This window comes from Saccopteryx leptura, chromosome 11 (genome assembly GCF_036850995.1).
Source record: "Saccopteryx leptura isolate mSacLep1 chromosome 11, mSacLep1_pri_phased_curated, whole genome shotgun sequence".
Lineage (NCBI taxonomy): Eukaryota > Metazoa > Chordata > Mammalia > Chiroptera > Emballonuridae > Saccopteryx > Saccopteryx leptura.
Genome location: NC_089513.1, coordinates 79,048,487 through 79,072,009, shown reverse-complemented (window position 1 = coordinate 79,072,009; position 23,523 = coordinate 79,048,487). Strand labels below are relative to the sequence as shown.

The window sequence follows — 23,523 nt, the reverse complement described above, 5'->3', positions numbered from 1 at the left end:
ATTTTTATTTTAATGGGGTGACATCAATAAATTAGGGTACATATATTCAAAGAAAACATTTCCAGGTTATCTGGTCATTTAGTTCTGTTGCATACCCATCACCCAAAGAGAGATCGTCCTCCGTCACCCTCTATCCAGTTTTCTTTGTACCCCTCCCCCTCTCCCTCTCCCTCCTTCCCTCCCCCCCCCCTAACCACCACACTCCTGTCCATGTCTCTTAGTCTCGCTTTTATGTGCCACCAATGTATGGAATCCTGCAGTTCTTGTTTTTTTTCTGATTCACTTATTTCACTCCGCATAATGTTATCAAGATTCCACCATTCTGCTGTAAGTAATCCGATGTCATCATTTCTTCTAGCTGAATAGTATACCATGGTGTATATGTGCCCCATCTTCTTTATTCAGTCTTCTATTTTTTTTTTTTACAGTGATTAAAAGCCTTTAAGCAAATGCAGTTGTTTTAATTCCACAAACATTTCAATTGCTAAGCGTCGGGTAATGATTGTCCCAAGGCAACGTGGAGGGAGGAGCAGAACCTTCCACCCGTTCAGCCCCCCTCCCGCGCTCACCGGTGGACGCCGACTTCACCCCCCTACACCCCCCCCCGGGGTTCTTCTCCTTGTACTTCCCGGCACCCGCCGTTCGTTCCCCCCGGGACGGACTGTGGGAGATCCCGGGTGGGAGCCGCGGCTGCACGAGACCCACCGGGAGAGCGTCTCCCCCCCGAAGTGTCTGGGTTCAACTCCCCGCCCTGCAGTTTACTGGCTTCGCTTCCTGGGCAACGGACCACGCCGCTGCCCCGTGCCTCAGTTTCCCTTACCTGCGGATTATTTAGTAACGCCCGTAAAGCCTTAAAACAGAGTCTGGCCCCGGTGAGCGCGGCGCACCTGTTCGCGGAGGGTCACGCCCCCCACACCTGCGCTCGCACCTCCGGGAGGACTGGCCGAGGCCTCCTACCTGTTTGCCCACGACCGTGCGGGGCCCGCGCTGCGCTCAGAGGGGCCGGCGACCCGGGGTGCAGGCGGGGGCCCGGGGGTGCGGTAGGGGGGTTGCGGCGGGACCTCCCCTCCCGGGCAGGGCCGGGCTCCGTGAACCGGCCCGGGCCGGCCTGCGCTCGGAGGCCGCCACCCGAGGGCGCTGCGCCCCTGCCCGCCGCCCGGCCCCGGGTTCTCCCTCCGCGGGCGCTGCGCCCGCCCCCAGTCCGGGCCCGGAGCGCAAGATGCGGTGCCTCGGCGCCGAGAGCCTGGTGAGTGCCGCCCCGGGGGAGGGAACTCGGGAGACGGACCTGGAGGCCGGGGCCCCGGGGTTGGGGGCTCGCGCTCCACCTGCGCGCACCTGGCCCCGCCCAGCGCCCGAGCCGAGTCCTGGAGACCCGAGGCGGGGACGCGGGACCCCACGGTGCTGGGGCGCTGGCTAGGGAGAGGCTGGCCTTGGGGGGCACGGCCTTGGGGGGCCGCCTCTGGGTGCACCGCCAGGTAAGGGCTTGGCGGCTGGGGACTTCCCTCCGGTCCGTTCCGCACGGAGTGGCTGTCTCCACGCTCCACGGGAGGTCCAGGCGGCGGGGTGCAGGGCAGACACAGTCACTCGGAGCAGTCTTGGAGTACGTTTGGGTTCCGTTTCCCGGTTGGGACCAGGTGTGGTGATTGATTCCCCATTTCCTTAACTCTCTTTTCTTTTCCTGGAAGGTTTCTGCAGAGGGAACCCCCCGGCAAAGAGAGTGGAGGCCTCAGATTTATAGGAAATGCACCGACACGCCGTGGCTGCTCCTCTTCTTTCTCTTCTGGACGGGTTTGGTAAGTGTGGCTGCCCGGCCCTCGGGAGCGCACCGGCACGCGGGTCCCCCTTAGCTGTGCCCCGGTTGTAAATCGCAAGCTCCAGGTCTTTCCTGGGGAAGCCAAGGATGGGAGGACAAGTGCCAGGGAGAGGCCCGGTGCCTGCAATGAGAGGCACCTGCCCAGGGCAGACTGAACAACAGGCCTGGGGGATTCTGGTCAGGTGAATAGCCGCCCAGTCTCGCCGGCCTGGAGGGGCGGCCTTGTTCCCACAGGGCGTCCTAATGGAAGTCCCCGTTAGGAGATGAGTCGCCCTTTGCCATGGGGCTGTTTAGTTGCCTGATGTGTGGGCTGTTCTCTCCGCTCACTGCATGGACCTTCTTTCACCATTTCAGCCCCCGAATTAAAATGTTTCTCAAGCATTTGCTGTGCCTTTAACCCAGGAAAATCCAAGGCGAGCCTAGAAATAAACTACTGCTCTTAGCGGAGGACACGCACACTCTTGGTCTGTGGTGTTCAGCAGCGGACAGGGAGGACAGGCCTCCCGCTGCGAACCCTGTTTGTCGGGTGGGAGATTTCTTTCCCTGGTGTCCAGGGACGTGGTTGCTGGCAGACCTCAGGCGGTGGCTGTGTCGGTCCCGGGCGGGTCCTGCAGGAGCTGAACGTGGAGGCTCTGCTACTTACCTGAGCGTTGTTAAGAAACATCAGAAATAGCCTTCCCCACCCTCTGCGGAGACCAGGCTCCTGAGATCGTCCATTCCGGGTCAGGGCTTGCATCTGCGGCCTGGTAAATGATTAACGGACAAAGGCCCGTAATAGCCACCAGAGAGTAATTACCTTGTTTGAGAAGAATTAAACTTGAATAGACTCTAAAACACCACGTTTCTCTTCCCCATTCCTCTCTCTTTAGAAAAGCACTTGTTGTTTGTGGACTTTCCCCACTGGTTTCACACAGGCCGACAGGTTGGGCCGGGGAGGTGTAACCGAGGGTCCGGTGTTGCCCACATCGTGGCCCCGGGAGCTCCCCACGGGCGGCTGGTGTTTCTATCAGGGCTCGCTCAGGTGTAAATGCAGGGAGCTCTCCATCCTGCCTGCACCCGGCAGCTTTGACCTTGGGCTCTTGTGTTATTTCGTGGTCTTCCCTGGCCCCTCCGCACTTCAAACCTAGCGCCTCACTGCCAAACGCTCAGCCTGGCGGCTGTCTGGGAACGTCCCAGCCTGAACGTCTCAGGGGTGGCATGGGGCTGGCAAGGGCTCTGGAATGACGTGTCGCCTTGTGAAGAGACTCTAAAGGCCTCCGCCTGCCCGAGTTCTCTTGATTTTGAATAACGAGAGGCCTTCCTCAGCCGACTGGCTCTCACTGTCTTCTGCGACATGTTTAACAGAACAGGGAGTGTTTTTCCTGCCTCTGCTGGGCAGTCTTCCTGGTCTTGTGACATCTGACCTTGATGGCGTGTGGACAGGATGATTCTTAGGGGTGCGGATACGGCGAGGGCGGGACAAAGGTTCGGGCAAGGTGCCAGGATTACCCAATTCCCCTCCAACCTCCTTCCATTCCTCCCCACGGGCTTCTCAAAGGAGCTGTTAACATCGGGAATGCAGAGAAGTGGGAAAATGTCACTTCGTCGTTAGATCTCTGGGGAGCTGGGCAGAAGCACGGGGCCCCTTTCTTCCCTCCAAGTCCTGACCAATCAGGGTCTCAGTACATCCATGTTGAAAGGGCAGGAGGCTGGGCCAGCCTGATGGGCATGCAGTCACATTTACAGCCAGAAAGTAAAGAGGGTGTGATCCGCCCACCAGCAGAGGTGACCCACACGTCCTCGAGTCCACCCCGAGACTGACGGGGTGTTGGGGGAGCGAGAGCCTCCTTCTGGGATGTCCACAGCTCACACGACCTGCTTGTCTGCCAGGCCCGGTTCCTTGAGGGCAGGGACTTGGTGTGGTTCATCGTTCTGTCCCCCCAGGAATAGTCTCTGGCACCCACTGGGCATGTGAAGACTACTGTGTTGATTTCTAAGTTAATAATGCACGCAGAATATTGAAACGTTTGGCTTTGGACAATGTACCTTTGAAACATATGGGGTCAATGTGGCATTTTATTGAAGGTGTCCTATGTCCCCAGTCCTGGAGTGATGCTGTCACTACTGTGTATTAGACAAGACTCAATGCATCGTGTATTGATGGGTTCCAATCAGGGTCACATGTTTGTGTTAAGGGAAGATCCACACACACTCAGTCTGGTAGACGGCCGGTCGGTGCTTATTAGTGGGACTGAAATTTTGAAGTAGAATTTTAAATATTCCACATTGAGTATGAAATTGGATAGAAGTGACTATAAATTGTACAATGTTCTTGTCCTGCTCAATTCCTGAGGGTTTGTGTGTGTGTGTGTGTCTGTCTGTGTGTGTGTGTTTTAAGCACTTATTTTGAAACACCATTGCGACACTTAGAACGAACAACTTGATTGGTATGTATCAGCGGTGTTGCCTCCACCCTGGAGGGTCAGAGTTTTTTTTGTAAGACAAAAGGAAAAAAGGAGGAGAGAAGGGGAGGAAGAGGAAGGGGGAGAAAGGAGGAAGGAAACTTGGGAAGGAAGGGAGAGAGGGAGGAGGAGGGATCAACGGGCAGACGGACAGATGAAAACTCGGGGACAGACGCAGCACAGCCCTGGGGCCCTGAGATAAATAAGAACCTCAGAGGAAAAGGTGGAGGTGTCCTGGTGGGCTTCAGTGTCAGGGAGCAGCGTCCCCTCTGATGCTGTTGGGACAGGGGAGCACAGTAATGCTGGGTGTCTGCTTCTGACCCGGTTCCATTTATGTCAGCATTCAGGGATGTGGGGGAGTTCGGCTTCTCAGCCCTTTGGCCAGGCTCTCACGTGCCACCTGGGTTTTCCCAGATGTTCATCACTGGCTACTCGGTGGTGGCGGGAGCCACAGGGAGACTGCTCTTCGGCTATGACAGCTTTGGCAACGTGTGTGGCAAGAAGAACTCCCCAGTGGAAGGGGCCCCTCTTTCCGGGCAGGACATGACCCTAAGAAAGTAAGTGTTCAAGTAAGTTCCCGACCTACGGAGGGGCTCTGTTACAAACTTGGTATAAATTAGGTGTTTGCCCATTCAAAAACTCTGTGTGAGTCCATCCCCGTCCAAAGGGAGGCGTGTGTGTATATGGCACTGAGGACACAGGTTTTAGACTCAGCCGCCCTAAGAGTGAATTCAGCCCCTGCTACCTTTTCAGCTGTGTGACCTTGGGCAGAGTACTCAACCTCTCTGAGCTGAATATTCATCCTTTTAAGTGTGGTCGATTAGATCCACCTCATGAGGTTGTTTTAAGGATCCAGTGAGACACGCGTGAGCCCGGGCTTCATCTGTGTTAGCTGTCACCATCACCATCATCATCACATATCAGTCCTGTCACCAGTGGTCTGAAGCAAGCGTACACCCTCCCCGGTGTTGCTTCGAGGTAGAAATATCTGAATCCCGATGGGGCGTGCTGGGGACTGTCCTACCCTCTCCAGTCTGTACTTTCAGCCATGGCATGGGGGGGGTCACGCTCCCCCCCATCTCCAACTGAGAAACAGGAAAGGAGGAGACAGAAGAGACACGAGTCCCTAAAGGGACATCTTGGCCATGATTTTCTGACTTGAGATGAAAAACAGTTTCCAGGAGAGAAACCTTGAGAGTCTAAGTAGGTCCTGAGGGTACATTGGGCATCAACCATTTGGAATCTCTCAAGCCTCTTCTACCCCAGAGGGTTGCTCCTGAGGGGAGGGGCTTTGCCCTCCTGGACCAGGTTGGCCTGGGGGCATTGCCCCTGCCCTTGTGGGTGTCACCCACAGGGACAGGAGGAGGCAGGGCTGCCCAGATGTACCCTGACTCCTGTGTAGCACTGTGTTCATAATGCAGTGCTGAGAAACAGTCTCCCTGGTGTGCGGTGAGAAGTCTATCCTCTATTATTCTCGGTAGCCTAGTGGAAGCCACCCAGGTGTGTATCAGGTGAGCAGGTGAACAGAACTTGGGGTCTGCGTGCAATGGAATGCTCTTCAGCCTTAGAAATAAAGGACATTCCGGCCCTGAACCGGCTCCGCTGTAGAGCGTTGGCCTGGCGTGCGGGAGTCCCGGGTTCAATTCCCGGCCAGGGCACACAGGAGAAGCGCCCATCTGCTTCTCCACCCCTCCCCCTCTCCTTCCTCTCTGTCTCTCTCTTCCCTTCCCACAGCCAAGGCTCCATTGGAGCAAAGTTGGCCCAGGCGCTGAGGATGGCTCCATGGCCTCCGCCTCAGGCGCTAGAATGGCTCTGGTTGCAACAGAGCAACACCCCAGATGGGCAGAGCATCACCCCCTGGTGGGCATGCCGGGTGGATCCCGGTCAGGTGCATGCAGGAGTCTGTCTCTCTGCCTCCCTGCTTCTCGCTTCAGAAAAAAAAACAAAAAAAAAAAAGGAAGGAAGGACATTCCCACACACACTACGACATGATTAAATCTGCTAAGTGATGTAAGACATTTATGATCCCACTTACAGGAGGTCCTGGAACAGTCACATACAGGCACAGAGACAGAAAGCAGAAGGTGGCTGTGGGGAGCTGGGGGGCACGGTGGGGAGTCTGTGTTTAATGCGTAAGGAGTTTCAGTTTTGCAAGATGCAGAGGTGTGTGAGCGATGTGGTGACGGCTGCCCATTCAGGTGACATGGGACACTTACAAGTGGTCACATGGCCCATCAGGTGTATTTTACCACCCTCTTGTAACTTTTAATGAAATAAACAGTGTATTCACCCTACCCCCAGGAAGTCAGTCCCCTCCCTCCTGTTACCCCACCTCCCTCTGTTCATCCCCAGCGGGAGGGAGAACAGCTGTGGGATTCCTTGTCCGGGCCCCTCCCCTCGCGGGCCCCTCCCCTCGCGGGCCCCTCCCCTCGCGGCCCCGCCCCTCACGGCCCCGCCCCTCGGGGCCCCGCCCCTCGCGGGCCCCTCCCCTCGCGGGCTGCCTACGGGACTCTTCCTCTGATCCCAGCGGCCTGGCTCGGTGTTGGCCTGGCTGGGAGCTGCTGCTCGCCCCACACGTGACCCGTGGATGGCAACCACCGCTTTAGTTCTTGTGCCCCTGAGGCCCAGTAGCTGGGTGGCTGCAAACAGGGGTGGCAGGTACAGCAGGTCCCACGAGTCTCCTTCCCGTCCTCGGTGACTCCCTCAGGTGACCCCTATGTGATCTCCTGGAATCTGGAAAGGGAAGTGGTTCCAAGCTGTGTGACGCTCTGGATGACCCTCCCCCCACCCCCACCACGGCCTTCTGCATGCTAAGTTCTGCTGAGGCGTTTGATGATACAAGTGTGCTTGGCCGTGCCCACGTGTGAGAGCGTGTGGGTATTTTTGGAGACCCACAGTGAGCTCCCGTGAGAAGACCTGCTCTCAGGCAGCCCCCCACCCCGACCCTCTGTCTCCTAGGCACGTCTTCTTTATGAACTCCTGCCACCTGGAAGTCAGGGACGGGAGGCTCAGCTCCACCGCCCTCTGCGTGTCCCGCTGCCCCGGAGAGCAGCTCGACACCCTGGAAGAGGTCCAGCTCTTCGCCAACAGCAGCGGTAGGCACCGGGGGACGGGCCCTTCCCCGGGGCGGGAGCGCGGTGGGGTCACCTGTGCACACCCCCACGAGACGACCTGCCGTGATACCTGTGGCTCTGGGAAGGTGGAAACCGTCCCTTGTGGGGGGCTCCTCTCCTGTGGAAACCGTCCCTTGTGGGGGGGCTCCTCTCCTGTGGAAACCGTCCCTTGTGGGGGGGCTCCTCTCCTGTGGAACCGTCCCTTGTGGGGGGGCTCCTCTCCTGTGGAACCGTCCTTTGTGGGGGCCTCCTCTCCTGTGGAAAAGGCCAACGACGTGATCCTGTGAGCTTGTTCCGTTCCGCTCAGGTGTATCAGGACTTACCCGAAACTCTGGCTCAGGGGTCGGGAACCTATGGCTCGCAAGCCAGACGTGGCTCTTTTGATGGCTGCATCTGGCTCGCAGACAAATCTTTAATAAAAAAAATAATAACGTTTAAAATATAAAACATTCTCATGTATTACAATCCATTCATTTCCTACCGCTCACGTTCGTGGTTGCGGGTGGCTGGAGCCAATCACAGCTGTCCTCCGGGACAACACCACATTTTTATTGGATAATGTGTAAGGTACACAGATCATTGTATGACTCTCATGGAATTACATTTTAAAATACGTGGCGTTCATGGCTTTCTCAGCCAAAAAGCTCCCCGACCCCAGCGAAGCTGCCCTCTGCCCTCTGCCCTCTGCCCTCTGCCCTCTGCTGGGGAAAGGTCTTCCCTGGAGCGCAGAGTTGACGGCCAGGGGCAGGATCAGACAGGGCTCAGACAGCCCCATGCACCCGGGCACACTGAGTCTGAGGGAAGTACCCGTGGGCTTCAGGTTGAGTGGCCAACAAGTGTGTTCTTCCGTGGAAATGTGGGGGCCCGCGGCCCCTTTCCCCGAACAGTGGGACAGTTGGGGGTTGTACCAAACCTTTATGTCGTAGAAACACCTTGCTCTGAGCGCACGTTTCGGATTTCCGCTCTAGGGATTAGATATCTGAAGGAAAGGAAGAGAGATCGGAGGTGACCCAGAGCCAGTGTTACCTTCCTAGGAAAATGCCAACCCTGTACAGTAAATACCTTCAGATCCTTTTAGTACCAGTCGGAATCGTGACGGCGCAGTCATTTTTAGTTGTGAATTTGGGGTTTGAGAGAGAGAAGGGAGGATCTCCCTTGGCCTCAGAGGGGATGTGTGTCTCTTTGTCTCTAGAGCTGAGTGACTCACTCTGTCTCCGTACAGTCTTGTGTAATGACCGTGGTGTCTGACTGGCTCCCCTGGGAACATGGGCGCGATGGAGGTCTATGCCACAGTCTGTGTATCTTCTGCTTCCAGGGTCCTTCCTGTGCGTTTACAGTTTGAGTTCCGTCAACTACACCAAGAGTCCAGATGCAGACTCACTGTGCCCCAGGCTACCGGTTCCTCCAAGGTAAAAGCTTCCATCCTTCTCCCTTATCTGGCAACAAAGCTGACTGGGCACCTGGCCAGTTGGGTACCTGTCCCTATCTGCCTCTAGGTATTGTGGGAGGGGCCAAGGAGAAGGCTGTAGAGCGGAGGTCTGCAGGAGGCCAGAGACAGACGAGGGGAAATGACCGTATTTTTCGCTCCATAAGACGCACCTGACCATAAGACGCACCTAGGGTTTTAAGGAGGAAAATAAGAAAAAAAATATTCTGAACCAAATGGTGTGTTAAAATATTTAATAAAACATACCACCATAAGATTTCAACAATGCAAACTCAACAGCAGTATGAACGATCATTAGCACTGTTATTAACAAATGAGAAGAGACTTTAATGTTCAAACACTCTTCTAGTTGTCCAGGAACCCTCAGCAGCTAAAAGAAAAAAGAAAAAAAAAAAAAGAAAAGAAAAGAACATTCGTTCCATAAGACGCACAGGCATTTCCCCCTCCACTTTTGGGGAAAAAAAGTACATCTTATGGAGCGAAAAATACTGTATTTGCAATGTGCATAAGAGACAGTGGATCAGGAATCAGACTGAACAAGGATAAGACGCAACAATAAAGATACATGTAGTCCTCAGATGACAACCAGTGTGAATTGTTACTGAGTGGCTCTATAAAGTGGTTAGTATCTATTTTTTCTATTTCAACTCTTTGTTACAAAGTGGAAGTTATTGACCTTTGCTTTTTTTTTTAATTGAAACCAGACCTTGTTCCTGTTTTTTTTTGTGTGTGTGTGTTTTTTTAGAGATTGTATATTTATTCACATAGTAATATTTTGCACCTTCACACAGAAATGGTTTTTTTTTCTGTCTTCCTTGAAAAAATCACATTCCTCTTTTTGATATATTTGTAACTTGATGACTAGGATATTGAGCCCTGGTATCAGACTGCCAAGGTTTTTGACGTGATCTTGAACAAGTGGTATACCTCTAACTTCTAGTTTCCTTGTTAACAATGTGGGGAAAAGAAGCGTACTCCATCGCGTATTCATTCAAAGCAACTTACAGAGTCAGGGCCAGGGGCCAGGGATGATTTTTCCAGCGGGGACTAGAGCAGAAAAGCACCATGCAAAAAGGTCCGTGATCTAAAGTTGCTTCTAGTATCAGAGGAGTCACGGAATAACTGCTGTGTGAGTACAATGGATACATGGTGCTAACCACGGAGGGAGTCAGCTGAGGGAGAAAGAGCAGTGTTGGGGGTGTGGTATAGGTCAGGTGGTTCGCTGTCACTGTGACTGTGACAGTTAAGTTAAAATTTGAAGGAAGGGAGAGAGCAGGGTGCAGCTGTCTGTGGGAGAGCCGTGACAGTCTTTAGATTTCCCCGTGAGGAACAGCCCTCGGTAGGCCAGGTGAGGTGGCCACCACCCCTGCCTTCTCGGTGAGAAGAGAAACAAGTCCTTCTGAAGAACGCCTCTCGGTGGGTCCCCTGTCAGGGTCCCGCTCATCCCGTAGCTGCGGCCGGACGGGCGCAGAGGAGGCACCTGTAAGTATTCGGAGAAGGAAGCTGTAGGCAGGAAGGGGGTCGCCTCCCTGACGCAGGTGGCTCACGGTCGGGCCCTTGAGAAGGCCGAGGGGGAGGTGCATGAGAGTCATTGCCGCCGTCAGGAGTCAGGATGTTGAGGGGCCTCTGAGGGGCACCTGCGTTTGCTTCGCGCTCCCGTTCTTTGGAAGTTGTACACACGTCTACATGAGTGCAAGTCCCTGAGAAATAATGACAGTTTCAGTAGAACAGGGCATCGTGCCAACTGCCCGGTTTGGGACCCACAGTGACGTGACAAATCTGTTACATCACACCCCCTCCGAGTGAACGCACCCCTTCCTACGTACTTCTGTATATGAAACAAATCGCACAGAGCACGGCTTCCCCTTTCCGCCTGGGACTCACACTATGCGTGCCTATTCTATTGGACTTTTTTTTTTTTTTTTTGTATTTTTCTGAAGTTGGAAATGGGGAGGCAGTCAGACAGACTCCCTCATGTGCCTGACTGGGATCCACCCGGCACGCCCACCAGGGGGCGATGCTCTGCCCATCTGGGGTGTCGCTCTGTTGCAACCAGAGCCATTCTAGCACCTGAGGCAGAGGCCACAGAGCCATCCTCAGCACCCGGGTCCACTTTGCTCCAATGGAGCCTTGGCTGCGGGAGGAGAAGAGAGAGACAGAGAGGAAGGAGAGGGGGAGGGGTGGAGAAGCAGATGGGCGCTTCTCCTGTGTGCCCTGGCCGGGAATCGAACCTGGGACTCCTGCATGCCAGGCCGATGCTCTACCACTGAGCCAACCGGCCAGGGCTCTATTTGACTTTTTGAAGAAGGTCATTTGTTGCCTAACCTTCTAACGGGCTGCAAGTGAAGTTGAAAACAGTGAGTTAGCAGGTTACTCAAAAAGTAACCCGCCTGAGTGGGTTTGAACTGACAAGGAGGAAGGGCAGAGTGAGCACCCCTGTGGCCTTCTTCTCCAAAATAAACACATTGCTGTATGGGGCGGGAAGAGGAGGGAGCCTTCTGGAGAGGGAGAGCCGTTGCGGTTTCCTGGAATACCTCACTGTTAACATTCCGGGTCGTGTCTGAGCTCATAAACGCATCTCCGCGAAACATCCCTGAACCTGGGAGAACAAACTGCAGCGTTTCAGGGACTTGAAGGAAAAGTGTTTAACACACGGAGAAAAGGATTAATTTTTTTAACTTGCACCATCATCGGCCTGTTTCTCTCCCCCCCCCCCTTGTCCTCCCCCATTCTAGTCTCTGCTTCTGTGAGGTTGACTCCTTTTATTTCACTTTTTAAATTACATTTATTGAAGCAGTCTTTTACAAAGCAGGTCAAATTTTCCCGATGTCTGGGAACATCTGTATTCCTGAGTTTGCCACTTAGCCGGCACCAGAGCTAACACACGCCCTGCGCTGCTGAGACAAGCCAAAGGGGACCATTTAATTCAGGCGTCCCCAAACTACGGGCCGTGGGCCGCATGCGGCCCCCTGAGGCCATTTATCCGCCCCACCCCACCCCCTGCACTTCCAGCAGGGGCACCTCTTTCATTGGTGGTCAGTGAGAGGAGCACGGTATGTGGCGGCCCTCCAACGGTCTGAGGGACAGTGAACTGGCCCCCTGTGTAAAAAAGTTTGGGGACCCCTGATTTAATTGCAGGAGAGAAAGAGATGTTCATGGAAATATGCTGGAAACCTAGCGTATCCCAAACCAAACAAGCCATGAAGGCTGCAGGAAGTGACCTCAGAAACATGAATCGGTTCCCTGACCGCTGTGCGTTCCATACAAGGTGTTCCCGGTGGAGCTCCCAGGGCGCCCCCCTCAGCCTGTGGGCAGGATCCCGTCATCCTCGTCCCGCAGGTGGGCTGTGGGCCCAGCTGTGCCCCTAACCGGCTGGACCGGGGGAGACTCGGGTCACCCAGGTCCCCGCTGTTCAGCGTGGGGCCAGGCCGTGCCCCACAGCCCCTCTCGCTGGTCAGGGTCGGCGCAGGCTCGCTCGACTCACGGCCAACGACTCACGGGGCCGCGGAAGCCCAGCTCCTTCCGGCTGACCAACCCTGTTCTGATTCTGCCGCTCGACTTGATTTATTTTTTCTTTATTTTTATTTCTTTTTTTTTTTTTATAAATAAATATTTTAATGGGGTGACATCAATAAATCAGGGTACATATATTCAAAGAAAACATGTCCAGGTTATCTTGTCATTCAATTCTGTTGCATACCCATCACCCAAAGAGAGATTGTCCTCCGTCACTTTCTATCTAGTTTTCTTTGTACCCCTCCCCCTCCCCCTCCCCCTTCCCCCTCCCCCTCTCCCTCCCCCTCTCCCCCTGCCCCCTGTAACCACCACACTCCTGTCCATGTCTCTTAGGTTTGTTTTTATGTCCCACGAATGTATGGAATCCTGCAGTTCTTGTTTTTTTTCTGATTTACTTATTTCACTCCGTATAATGTTATCAAGATCCCACCATTTTGTTGTACATGATCCGGTGTCATCATTTCTTTTTTTTTTTTAGGGATTTATTTATTTATTTATTTATTGTATTTTTCTGAAGCTGGAAACGGGAGAGACAGTCAGACAGACTCCCGCATGCGCCCGACTGGGATCCACCCGGCACGCCCACCAGGGGGCGATGCTCTACCCATCCTGGGCGTCGCTATGTTGCGACCAGAGCCACTCTAGTGCCTGAGACAGAGGCCACAGAGCCATCCCCAGCACCCGGGCCATCTTTGCTCCAATGGAGCCTCGGCTGAGGGAGGGGAAGAGAGAGACAGAGAGGAAGGAGAGGGGGAGGGGTGGAGAAGCAGATGAGCACTTCTATGTGCCCTGGCCGGGAATCAAACCCGGGACTTCTGCACGCCAGGCTGACACTCTACCACTGAGCCAACCGGCCAGGGCCTCAATGTCATCATTTCTTATGGCTGAATAGTATACCATGGTGTATATGTGCCACATCTTCTTTATCTTATTTTTATTTCCTGATATGCAGCTAGCCGTCCTTGCTGCCTCTGCCGGGCTGCTGTGTGGCGTGTGCTTTAACGTCTACACAGAGTACGGCCCGTCTTGGTTCACACTCGGCCATGTGTTTTCGGACTGGGGGTTGTCAGGCGTGCAGCTGGTGGGTGCCCCCCACCCCCACCCAGGTCTGCATTGCTAGACCAGGCAGCCTGACCCCCGGCTATTGTATCACTGGCCAACAGTCACTCACCGCTGCCACCTTCTCTGGAGAGCTGCCCTGGGTCCAACAGGAGCCAATGAGCGAGGGAGACTACCCCGCCCCCAGCCTACCTCTAGGACGTGGCCGTGAGGGACAGACACAGGGTGGCAAGTGCCCCAGAGCCCCCTTGGGGTCTGGCCAAGACCCCCTCTCCTTTGAGCCTTTAATTCTTGAGCCTTCTCTTCCTCATTGCCTGTCTCCTGAGAACACTGTCCCCAGGGTCACTTAAACACAAGTCTCCCTCTCAGGCTGGACTTCTAGGGACCCTGACCTCCGAGGGTGACCGTGCGTTCTCACAGGGACAGGGGCCAGCGCTGTTCTGTCCTCTGCCTCTGTGAGCCTGAGAGTGTTAGGTGCCGCAGAGGGAGACCCTGCAGTGTTTGTCTCTCGAGAAGCATTTTTTTTTTTAAAGGACGCTCTTTGTCCCTGCGGCCGGACTGTGGAGGGAACGGGGTGTTCGAGGCCGTCCCCTGACTGCAGTGGGATGTGGGCTCCTCTTCTCTGAGGGGACGGCAGCGGCGTCTCCGTGGGCAGTTCCATTCCGATGGTGGTGGTGAGAACAGTGAGCTTGTACGGAGCTGTGGGCACTTGCCAGGCAGGTGCTTCTCCGAGGCGTGTTCATTCCGTGGGGCCTCACACGCCCTCCGTGCTGTGGGCACTGCCTTCCGTCCCGTGTCGCGGCTGAGAGGCGTGGTGCCCAGACCGTGAAGGCTGCACGTGCAGCGAGGGGAGTCACGGGCGCCCAGACCCGGGGGGCGTCCTGTCTGCCTCTGTGACCCATGGCAGACAGGCCAGGCTCCGCTGGGCGTGTTCGGCCTGGCAGGGGGCCCCCTTGGGCTCGCATTAAAGTGCAGAGTGGGGCACAGAGATGCGCCGTGTGTCCTGGGGTCACCGCTTCTCTGTCTCTTAAGCCAGATGGGCCCCTGCACCCTCGAACACAGCAGACCCCTCCAACACTCACGTTCCGAGGGAGGGCACACCGCCGCCAACCGGCCTTTCTTGGACAGCGTTAGGGCCGTAGAAGTAGCCCCGAGGGCTCCATTTCCTTTTCCTGCACAAGCGAGGGTTTGTTTGAAGGTGGAAGCGATCGGAGGTGCCGGGGTAGGGCTGTGCCAGGAGCGAGGAGCTGGCAAACCTGAGAAGTGTGGCCCTCGGGCCAAAGTGCATTTTCTGAATACCTCTCTCTGACTAACCCGATTGTTCCTTCTCCGTCTGTCTGTCACGTGAGGGGGTGGCAGGCCCTTTGAGAGCGGTGGCTGAATGTCAAGAAGGTTTGGGTTCCCAGGTAAGAGCTTTTCAGGGCAGCGAAAACACAGGGCAGCTGTTTCCCTCTGGTGCTCCACGCCATGCTGTATTTCGAGCAGCCCCCCCTACCCCCCACCCCCGAATGTATGTAACATCGGAAAGACTTAGGTGTTTCCCTGCAGGGCATCCTAGTTCTAGCCTCCCTCCTCCGTGCCCCGTGCGTGCCACCACATTGTTCACTCGGGTGAATTCCGACAGGGATTCTAAGTGTCCAGTCAGCTGTCCAAATGACGTCCTGCGAATTTGGGTGGCTTTGCTGGTGGGGAGAGGAAAAGAGGGTGTGGGGCAGGGGTCTCAAACTCGTGGCCCGTGGGCTGCATGCGGCCCGCCAAACAATTTTGTGCGGCCTGCAGACTAATCCACGAAGTTCAAAATATTTTGGATAAAATTAAGTAAGCCTAGGGGCCTACTTGTATTTTTCGTTTCTCTAGCATCCTAGCTAGATATTAGCTTAGTTAACAGCAATTGTGATGCGAACTACAGTTTCTGGTCATTTTGTGACACTGAGTAAACTGCATGTACGATTGTGCTTGTTGTACTGATTTTTTTTTTGTTTTCAACTGCAGTGAGAAAAGTGTTGCGTAACAGTTGCCTTTTGTAGACCTAGTGCGGCCCGCCGAACGGCTGTGATCTTGCTCTGCGGCCCACATGCTGAGTTGAGTTTAAGACCCCTGGTGTGGGGGGAAGAGGCCCAGCCTGTGCCCGGAAGACGCAGCTCTGCCCCAGCCAGTGGCGTCCCGAGTGGGCACTGGGCTGGCCGCCCACCGGGGCGACCCACGTTCTACGTGCCACACCGTACCTTCAGGGCAGAGGTGGTCACCTGTCACCAGCGCTGGCTTATTAAAGCCGAAGAAGCCCCACAGTTAGCAAGCCATGTTGACCCAACTAAGACGGTTATGGAGAATTGTATCTGGGGGGAAAAGAAACAAACGCAAAGTGACATTAAATCTCTGTCAGACCTTATTTTTCAGAAACACCGCAAGTTCAGCAGACATTGGCTTTCTACGCAAATCAGATTCAGTGGTGTTAAGACTGTTGACAAATAGAAAAGAAAGATAAATTAGAGGTTTAAAAATTGGAAAGTGGGCGTCGAGCTGGAACGCTGAGGTCGCTGGTTTGAAACCCTTGGGCTCGTCTGGTCAAGGAGCATATGGGAGTTGATGCTTCCTGCTCCTCCCCCTTCTCTCTTTCTCTCTCTCTCTCTCTTTCTCTATTTCTCTATCTCTATCTCTCCTCTTTATATAAAATGAATAAATTAAAAAAATATAAAAAAGAATAAACCATCTAAAAATTATAAAAAAAATTGGAAAGTGGGAAGTAAAATTACTGCTCTACACATCGTAAGAAAAATAGCTGAAAAATGACAGATGATAAAGGAAGTCGCTGAGGAGGCAGGAAACAAGAGTAATATACTGACATCTGCAGCATCCATGTGTATTGTTTTTTTTGTTTTGTTTTATTTTTTCATTTTTCTGAAGCTGGAAACAGGGAGAGACAGTCAGACAGACTCCCGCATGCGCCCGACCGGGATCCACCCGGCACGCCCACCAGGGGGCGATGCTCTGCCCATCCTGGGCATCGCCATGTTGCGACCAGAGCCACTCTAGCGCCTGGGGCAGAGGCCAAGGAGCCATCCCCAGCGCCCGGGCCATCTTTGCTCCAATGGAGCCTTGGCTGCGGGAGGGGAAGAGAGAGACAGAGAGGAAAGCGCGGCGGAGGGGTGGAGAAGCAAATGGGCGCTTCTCCTGTGTGCCCTGGCCGGGAATCGAACCCGGGTCCTCCGCACGCTAGGCCGATGCTCTACCACTGAGCCAACCGGCCAGGGCCCATGTGTATTGTTAAAAGGCTCCTTTCACGCAAAGAAAATAACACACATGAAAACACAAAAGTCCCTAGAAAAGAACTTAAACAAATACTCTATATAAGAACCACAGGAAGAAGACTTGCATAGTTTTCTGAGGTACAAAGAAAACGTGAGCAAATTTAAAGAGACTGTGTTCTTGATGGCACCTGATTGCATAAAAATAACAGCAGGATTTTTTCCAGAAACTAGATAAGCTGATTTCAAAGTTTATAAGGAAAATTTAAAACGAAAGAATGACCGAGAAAAAACTAGAAAAAGGAAAACGATGACAGGAACTATCTCCTTCCGGTTTTTAAAACATAATAGAATTTCATAATTAACCCTTTGAGGAGTTTTTTTCATGCTCGCTGACACCCGGGAGTGAGTTTTATTTCAAAAAGAGAAATTAGTTCCAGTTCCAGTTTTATTAACTTAAAACTGTGTTTGTTTGATAACCAATTTATGGAAACAAGAAGAACATAACACTTGCCTTTTTTTAATGTTGCCGTACACATTTTTAAAATAAAAATTTGGTACGATCGTCCTCTGGATGGTCAGGAGGCACGAGGACGTACTTGAACGTCCGTTCTGCTCAGGGTAAAATATGGTGGCACTGGTTCCGGTGTAGAGAGATCGATGGGAGATAGTGGATGATCCAGGAATAGACCCAAGTGCTAACAGGAGTTTTAGCATGTGATAAAAGTGGCATGTCACATCAGCGACAGGAAGACGGAGTCTTCATCAAGTGGCGTTGAGACAACCGGGTGGCCATTCGGAGAGAATCTGGATTTATACCTTGCACCTTACGCAGATAAATCCCAAGTGGGTTAAACCTCCCTTCAGATAGGAGGAAGTTTAACATATAAAGTGAAAGCAGAAGGTACCAGAAGTCGCAGGAGAATCATGTCGTACCCAGAGAATAAGGCAGGCTTCTAACTATGACTTAAAACTTAGAAAATGTAAAAAAAAAAAAAAAAAAAGAGGTAAATTTGGCTGCATTAGAAGCAAACCCTGGTCCTTGACCTTGCTTGAAGCAAAATGAACAGACGAATAAGATACACCTCATATATATATAAAAGAAAAGATTGATTTCTCATTTTATAAGAGGTCTTACTCATCAACTTTTTTTTTTTAATTTTTTATTATTTTTTTTAATTTATTCATTTTAGAGAGGAGAGGGAGAGAGAGAGAGAGAGAGAGGAGAGACAGAGAGAGAGAAGGGGGGAGGAGCAGGAAGCATCAACTCCCATATGTGCCTTGACCAGGCAAGCCCAGGGTTTCAAACCAGCGACCTCAGCATTTCCAGGTCGATGCTTTATCCACTGCGCCACCACAGGTCAGGCTAAATGATTGTATTTATTGATTTTTAGAGAGAGAGGAAGGGGAAGAGAGAGACAGGAACATCAATCTGTTCCTGTATGTACCCTGAGCAGGGATTGAACTGGCAACCTCTGTGCTTTGAGATGAAGCTCTAATCAACTGAGCTATATTCCCACCTAAATTTTTTCTTAATTTATTTATTCACTTTTTAGAGAGGAGAGGGAGAGACAGAGAGGAGAGACAGAGAGAGAGAAGGGGGGAGGAGCTGGAAACATCAACTCCCATATGTGCCTTGACCAGGCAAGCCCAGGGTTTCGAACTGGCGACCTCAGCATTTCCAGGTTGACATTTTATCCACTGCGCCACCACAGGTCAGCAACTTTTAATAGAACAATATCTCCATTAGAAAAGCAAGGTAAGAATCCAGATTGGTGCTTTGAAGAAAAAAAACTACCCACAGAAGAATGGTTTTTAAAACATACTAAAAGAAAACCTCTCTCCAGATAGGGGAAGTTTGATGTAAGACTCCACGCTTTTACCTTGTAGACCAGGGGTCTCAAACTCAACTCAGCATGTGGGCCGCAGAGCAAGATCACAGCCGTTCGGCGGGCCGCACTAGGTCTACAAAAGGCAACTGTTACGCAACACTTTTCAGTGTCACAAAACAACCAGAAACTGTAGTTCGTGGATTAGTCTACGGGCCGCAAAAAATTGTTCGGCGGGCCGCGAGTTTGAGACCTCTGTTAGACCGATGGCGTCTCTGGGAGGTCTGGTAGCGCGCTGTGTGGGGCGGGGGCGGGAATGGACGCTCTCACTGCCGTCACAGTGAGCGGGGCTCATCAGTGTCCATCCGGGTGAACGGGCAGCCCTTTTCACCCAGCATTTCTATTTCTAGAAGTTTTATCAATAGGCACCCTTACACCAGCGTGGAAGGACATTGGTGTGATGTTATTCATTGCTGTGTTTATAATAGCAAACGACTGAAAACCACGGCTGTCATAGAGGGTTGCTTAAAAGTATATTATATATATCGTTTAATGTAACACTAGCTCTTAATTTTCTTTTTATTTATTGAGGAAGAGAAACCTTGATTTGTTGTTCCATTTATTTATACATTTGTTGGTTGATTGTTGTATGTGCCCTGACCAGCTGCAACCTTGGTGTGTCAGGACGATACTCTCACCAGCCGAGCTACCTGGCCAGGGTGTAGTTTTTTTGTTTTGTTTTGTTTTGTTTTTACACATAAGAGACTAGCAAGCTAGGAATAACTCAGAACTTTCTCAGTTGGCTAATGGGCTTCCATGAGAAATCTACAGTGAACTTTGTACTTAGTGGTGAACCATTGCGTGCTTTTACTCAGCATTGTAACGGGGGCCCTGTGACCTAATTATTTACGTAGGAAATCCAAAGGACTCTACAAAAAAAAAATGTAACAACTAAGGGAGTTTAACAAAATAGCAAGATAGAAGGTGAAAATGTATTGCCGCATATTAACAGCAAACAGTAGGAAATACTTGTTTTTTGTTTGTATTTTTCTGAAGTGAGAAGTGGGGAGGCAGGCAGACAGACTCCTGCATGTGCCCAACTGAGATCCACCTGTCATGCCCACCAGGGGGCGATGCTCTGCCCATCTGGTGCGTTGCTCCGCTGCAACCGGAGTCATTCTAGCACCTGAGGCAGAGGCCATGGAGCTGTCCTCAGTGCCCGGGCCAACTTTGGTCCAGTGGAGCTTCGGCTGTGGGAGGAGAAGATATAGAGAGAAAGGAGAGGGGAAGGGTGGAGAAGCAGATGGGTGCTTCTCCTGTGTGCCCTGGCTGGGAATCGAACCCTGGACTTCCACATGCCAGACCAGCGCTCTACCACTGAGCCAACTGGCTAGGGCCAATACTTGTTTAAAATCTATCTTCAGCAACATCAAAAGGTGTAGGACATTGAAGAATGAATTTAACAGGAGACGTGGAAGACCTCAATTGAAGCCACTGCTGAGAGAGAGAATGCCTAAAACAGTAGAGAAACATTCCTAATTCACAAGTTGGAAGTTGTGAATATTTTTGTTAGTGGCTGTCACCACTCCCTAAATTGTGCTATAGATCCAATGCAGTTCTCCCAATATAATTGTTGTAGAAATTGACAAGTTTGTAAAAAAATATAGACAAGCTTAAGGGACACACACACACACACAATCTTGAAGAAGTACAAAGTTTTAGGGTTCCATCACCTGATTTCAAGCCTTAAGTTACAATGGCTAAGACAGTGGTGTTGAAATGGGGATAGACAGACAGATATTATACATGGATCAGGATAGGCAGTGAAGAAATAGAACTGTATCTATGGTCAGTGATGTTCATGAAAAGACTAAGGCAGTTTCATGGGGAAGAGAAGTCCTGTCCACAAATGGTGTGGAAGTCAGCGGAAGACGAGGGGCGGGGGTGACCCTTGGTCACTGTGTTTTCTGATGTAATGGGGTGGCATCGATCAGGAAGAGCACACAGGTGTCAGGTAAACGTTTTTAAAACATTTGAACTGTTGATTGTGTTGTGTGCCCATCACCCAGAAAGTCACATCATTTTCTGTCACCGTATATTTGTCCCTCTTTACTCCCCTCCCCCGGGCCACCGCTTCGCTTTAATTATGTCTGTGCGTCTCAGTTTTATATCCCACCTGTGTGTGAAATTGTACAGTTTTTAGCTTTTTCCACTTACTTATTTCCCACAGTATAATGTTCTCAAGGTCCCTCCATGCTGTCATAACTGGCTATATGTTATCGTTTCTTGTGGCAGAGTAGTATTCCATTGTATATATTGTATGTACCACATCTTCTTTATCCAATCCTTGATGAGAGGGACACTTTGGTTGTTTCCATGTCTTGGCCACCACGAACAATGCTGCGATGAGCATGGGGGTGCATGTGTCTTTACGTACCCATGTTTTCGAGTTTTTTGCGTAGATACCCAATAGAGGGTCGTATGGCAGCTCTATTCTTCATGGTTTTAGGGACCACCATCCTGTTTTCCATTGCGGCTGTGCCAGTTTACATTCCCACCAGCAGTGAACGAGGGCTCCTTTTCCTCCACAGCTCCTGGTCATTTTGCAAGAGGTCTCTTACCTCATGTGACACACAGACATTAATTTGAGATGAACCTTAGACCTGAACATAAGAAATAGGTTTCCGGTATCGGGGCTGGTGCGGCGTGTCTAACGGGGGCCAAGGTGTCAGTGTCAGCGGGGTCACTCTCCCACTTGTCTCCAAGGTGCCAGGTTTCCAGGGTCCCCATCGTCCATCCCCGTCTGGCAGCATCAGTTGCCACACGAGCAGCAGTTGCCGGGCTCTCTAAAGGGATGCTCTGCCCACCGGGTGCCACCTCCTTTATGTTACTGTGTATCTTGTGCCTTCTTGGTTGTTGAGAATTTTACATAAACATCTTTCTCTCTCTCTCTCTCTTTTTTTTAAGATGAGTCATTCAACGAACCTCTCTACCATTCATTCCCCCTTTCATTTCTAGCAAGGCGTTCCCCTTGTTGAACCGGTGCGTCCCTCAGACTCCCGAGTGCTACTCCCTGTTCGCGTCCATCTTGGTGAATGATGCCGATGCCCTCCAGCGCGTGCTCAGTGGGATGATGTCGGGAAGAGACATGATTCTCGGCCTGTGTGTCCTCGCACTAGGTAACCTCCGGTTCGTTTCAAGGCGTGACGGCAGATGGATTGCCGCGGTCTCCCACACGTTATGTGTGTGGTAGAAGGAAAATCGAGGGGCCTCAAGACTTAAATTGAAAGCTTCACTTTGTATATACTGCTGACAAAAATTAGGGGATATTTTGTTTGTTTGTTTTGGGTTTTTTTTTGTATTTTTCTAAAGTGAGAGGTAGGGAGGCAGAAAGACAGACTCCCGTATGCACCTGATCGGGATCCACCCTGGCATGCCCACCAGGGGGCAATGCTCTGCCCATCTGGGGTGTTGCTCCGTTGCAACTAGAGCCATTCTAGTGCCTGAGGTGGAGGCCGTGGAGCCATCCCCAGCACCCGGGCCAACTTTGCTCCAATGGAACCTTGGCTGCAGGAGGGGAAGAGAGAGACAGAGAGGAAGGAGAGGAGGAGGGGTGGAGAAGCAGATGGGCGCTTCTCCTGTGTGCCCTGGCCGGGAATCGAACCTGGGACTTCCACATACTGGGCCAACGTTCTACCATTGAGCCAACCGGCCAGGGCAAATTAGGGGATATTTCATAGCTTCATATTCATTTTGGTGACATACCCCCTAGTTTTTGTGAGCAGTGTATTTTTTTTTTTTTTTTTTTTTTGTATTTTTCTGAAGCTGGAAACGGGGAGAGACAGTCATACAGACTCCTGCATGTGCCCGACCGGGATCCACCTGGCACGCCCACCAGGGGTGATGCTCTGCCCACCAGGGGGTGATACTCTGCCCCTCCGGGGCATTGCTCTGCCGCGACCAGAGCCACTCTAGCGCCTGGGGCAGAGGCCAAGGAGCCATCCCCAGCGCCCGGGCCATCCTTGCTCCAATGGAGCCTTGGCTGCGGGAGGGGAAGAGAAAGACAAAGAGGAAGGAGGGGGTGGGGGTGGAGAAGCAAATGGGCACTTCTCCTATGTGCCCTGGCCGGGAATCGAACCTGGGTCCCCCGCACGCCAGGCCGACGCTCCACCACTGAGCCAACCGGCCAGGGCCGAGCAGTGTATTTTTTTTATAGATATTTTCAATGTTTCAGGTTTAAGAGAGAGAGAGGGGACAGGAGCTGGGACCACCAGCTGGCTCTCTGACCAGAGGCCTGGCTGGGTGGGGATGCTTTAATCCCATGACCACATTCTGGGGCCTGGTCCTCTGTTCTGGGTGGAGATGATGGTGCAAAGCAGATTCCCAGTTCCTGAGCTGACCATGGACAGTGAAACCGTCAGAGCGACCAGAAACACCTGCCTTCTGGCCAGTGAACCCTCTCCCTGTGGGCAAGCCAGACCAGAGGCCACAGGGTGAGCCCTGGCGGGAGGTGGTGATGCCTCCAGGTTAAGTCGTCGGACGGTGCAGGTGGGGCGAGGCCTTGAGCCAGGACTGGCCTCTTCCGTGCGACCCGCCTCTTAACCCTCTGCCTTCCCAGTTTGTGTGGTTCGGTTTGATGAGCCCTGGAGGATCTGACTCTCTCTTTGAACAAGTCGATATCCTCGCTGCTGAGGATGTGGCGAAGGCCCGACATCTGCCCCTTCTCCAGGGCTGCCTCCAAGCCCTGGGGTTTCCCAGTTTCCAAACTGAGCTTCCCGTAATCCCCGTACCGAGAGGCTGCTGGTTCCGGAATGCTTGACGCTTGTCATCGTTATGTCACTTCCAGACCTCTTATGACCCAAACGTGCCCGGCATTGTACTGAAGTCATTCGGACCTCATCAGAACCCTGCCGCGCTGGCAGGGGAGCACGCTGGGACCGAGTGACAGGACCAAGGTCACACAGTTAGTACGGAGGAGGCGGGGACGAGACTCAGCCCCGACCTGGCTGATCCCACGTTCTTCACCGAAACATCCACACGTCATCCTGATTTCTTGTTCA

At 52.5% G+C, this 23,523-nt stretch overlaps 1 protein-coding gene across 5 annotated transcripts in view; it reads left to right on the top strand.

The window, feature by feature from the left end:
- Positions 1 to 1,091: 1,091 nt before the first annotated feature.
- Positions 1,092 to 23,523, top strand: part of SLC44A3 (solute carrier family 44 member 3) — a 63,313-nt gene continuing 40,881 nt past the window's right edge. For 3 of the 5 annotated variants that reach the window (XM_066353086.1, XM_066353085.1, XM_066353084.1), the window contains exons 1-6: positions 1,092 to 1,246; positions 1,686 to 1,793; positions 4,669 to 4,811; positions 7,213 to 7,349; positions 8,683 to 8,776; positions 21,482 to 21,642. In XM_066353086.1, coding sequence (XP_066209183.1) covers positions 1,220 to 1,246; positions 1,686 to 1,793; positions 4,669 to 4,811; positions 7,213 to 7,349; positions 8,683 to 8,776; positions 21,482 to 21,642 — 670 coding nt within the window. In that variant the 5' untranslated portion in view covers positions 1,092 to 1,219. The other 2 variants (XM_066353087.1, XM_066353088.1) reach the window with 2 other exon arrangements.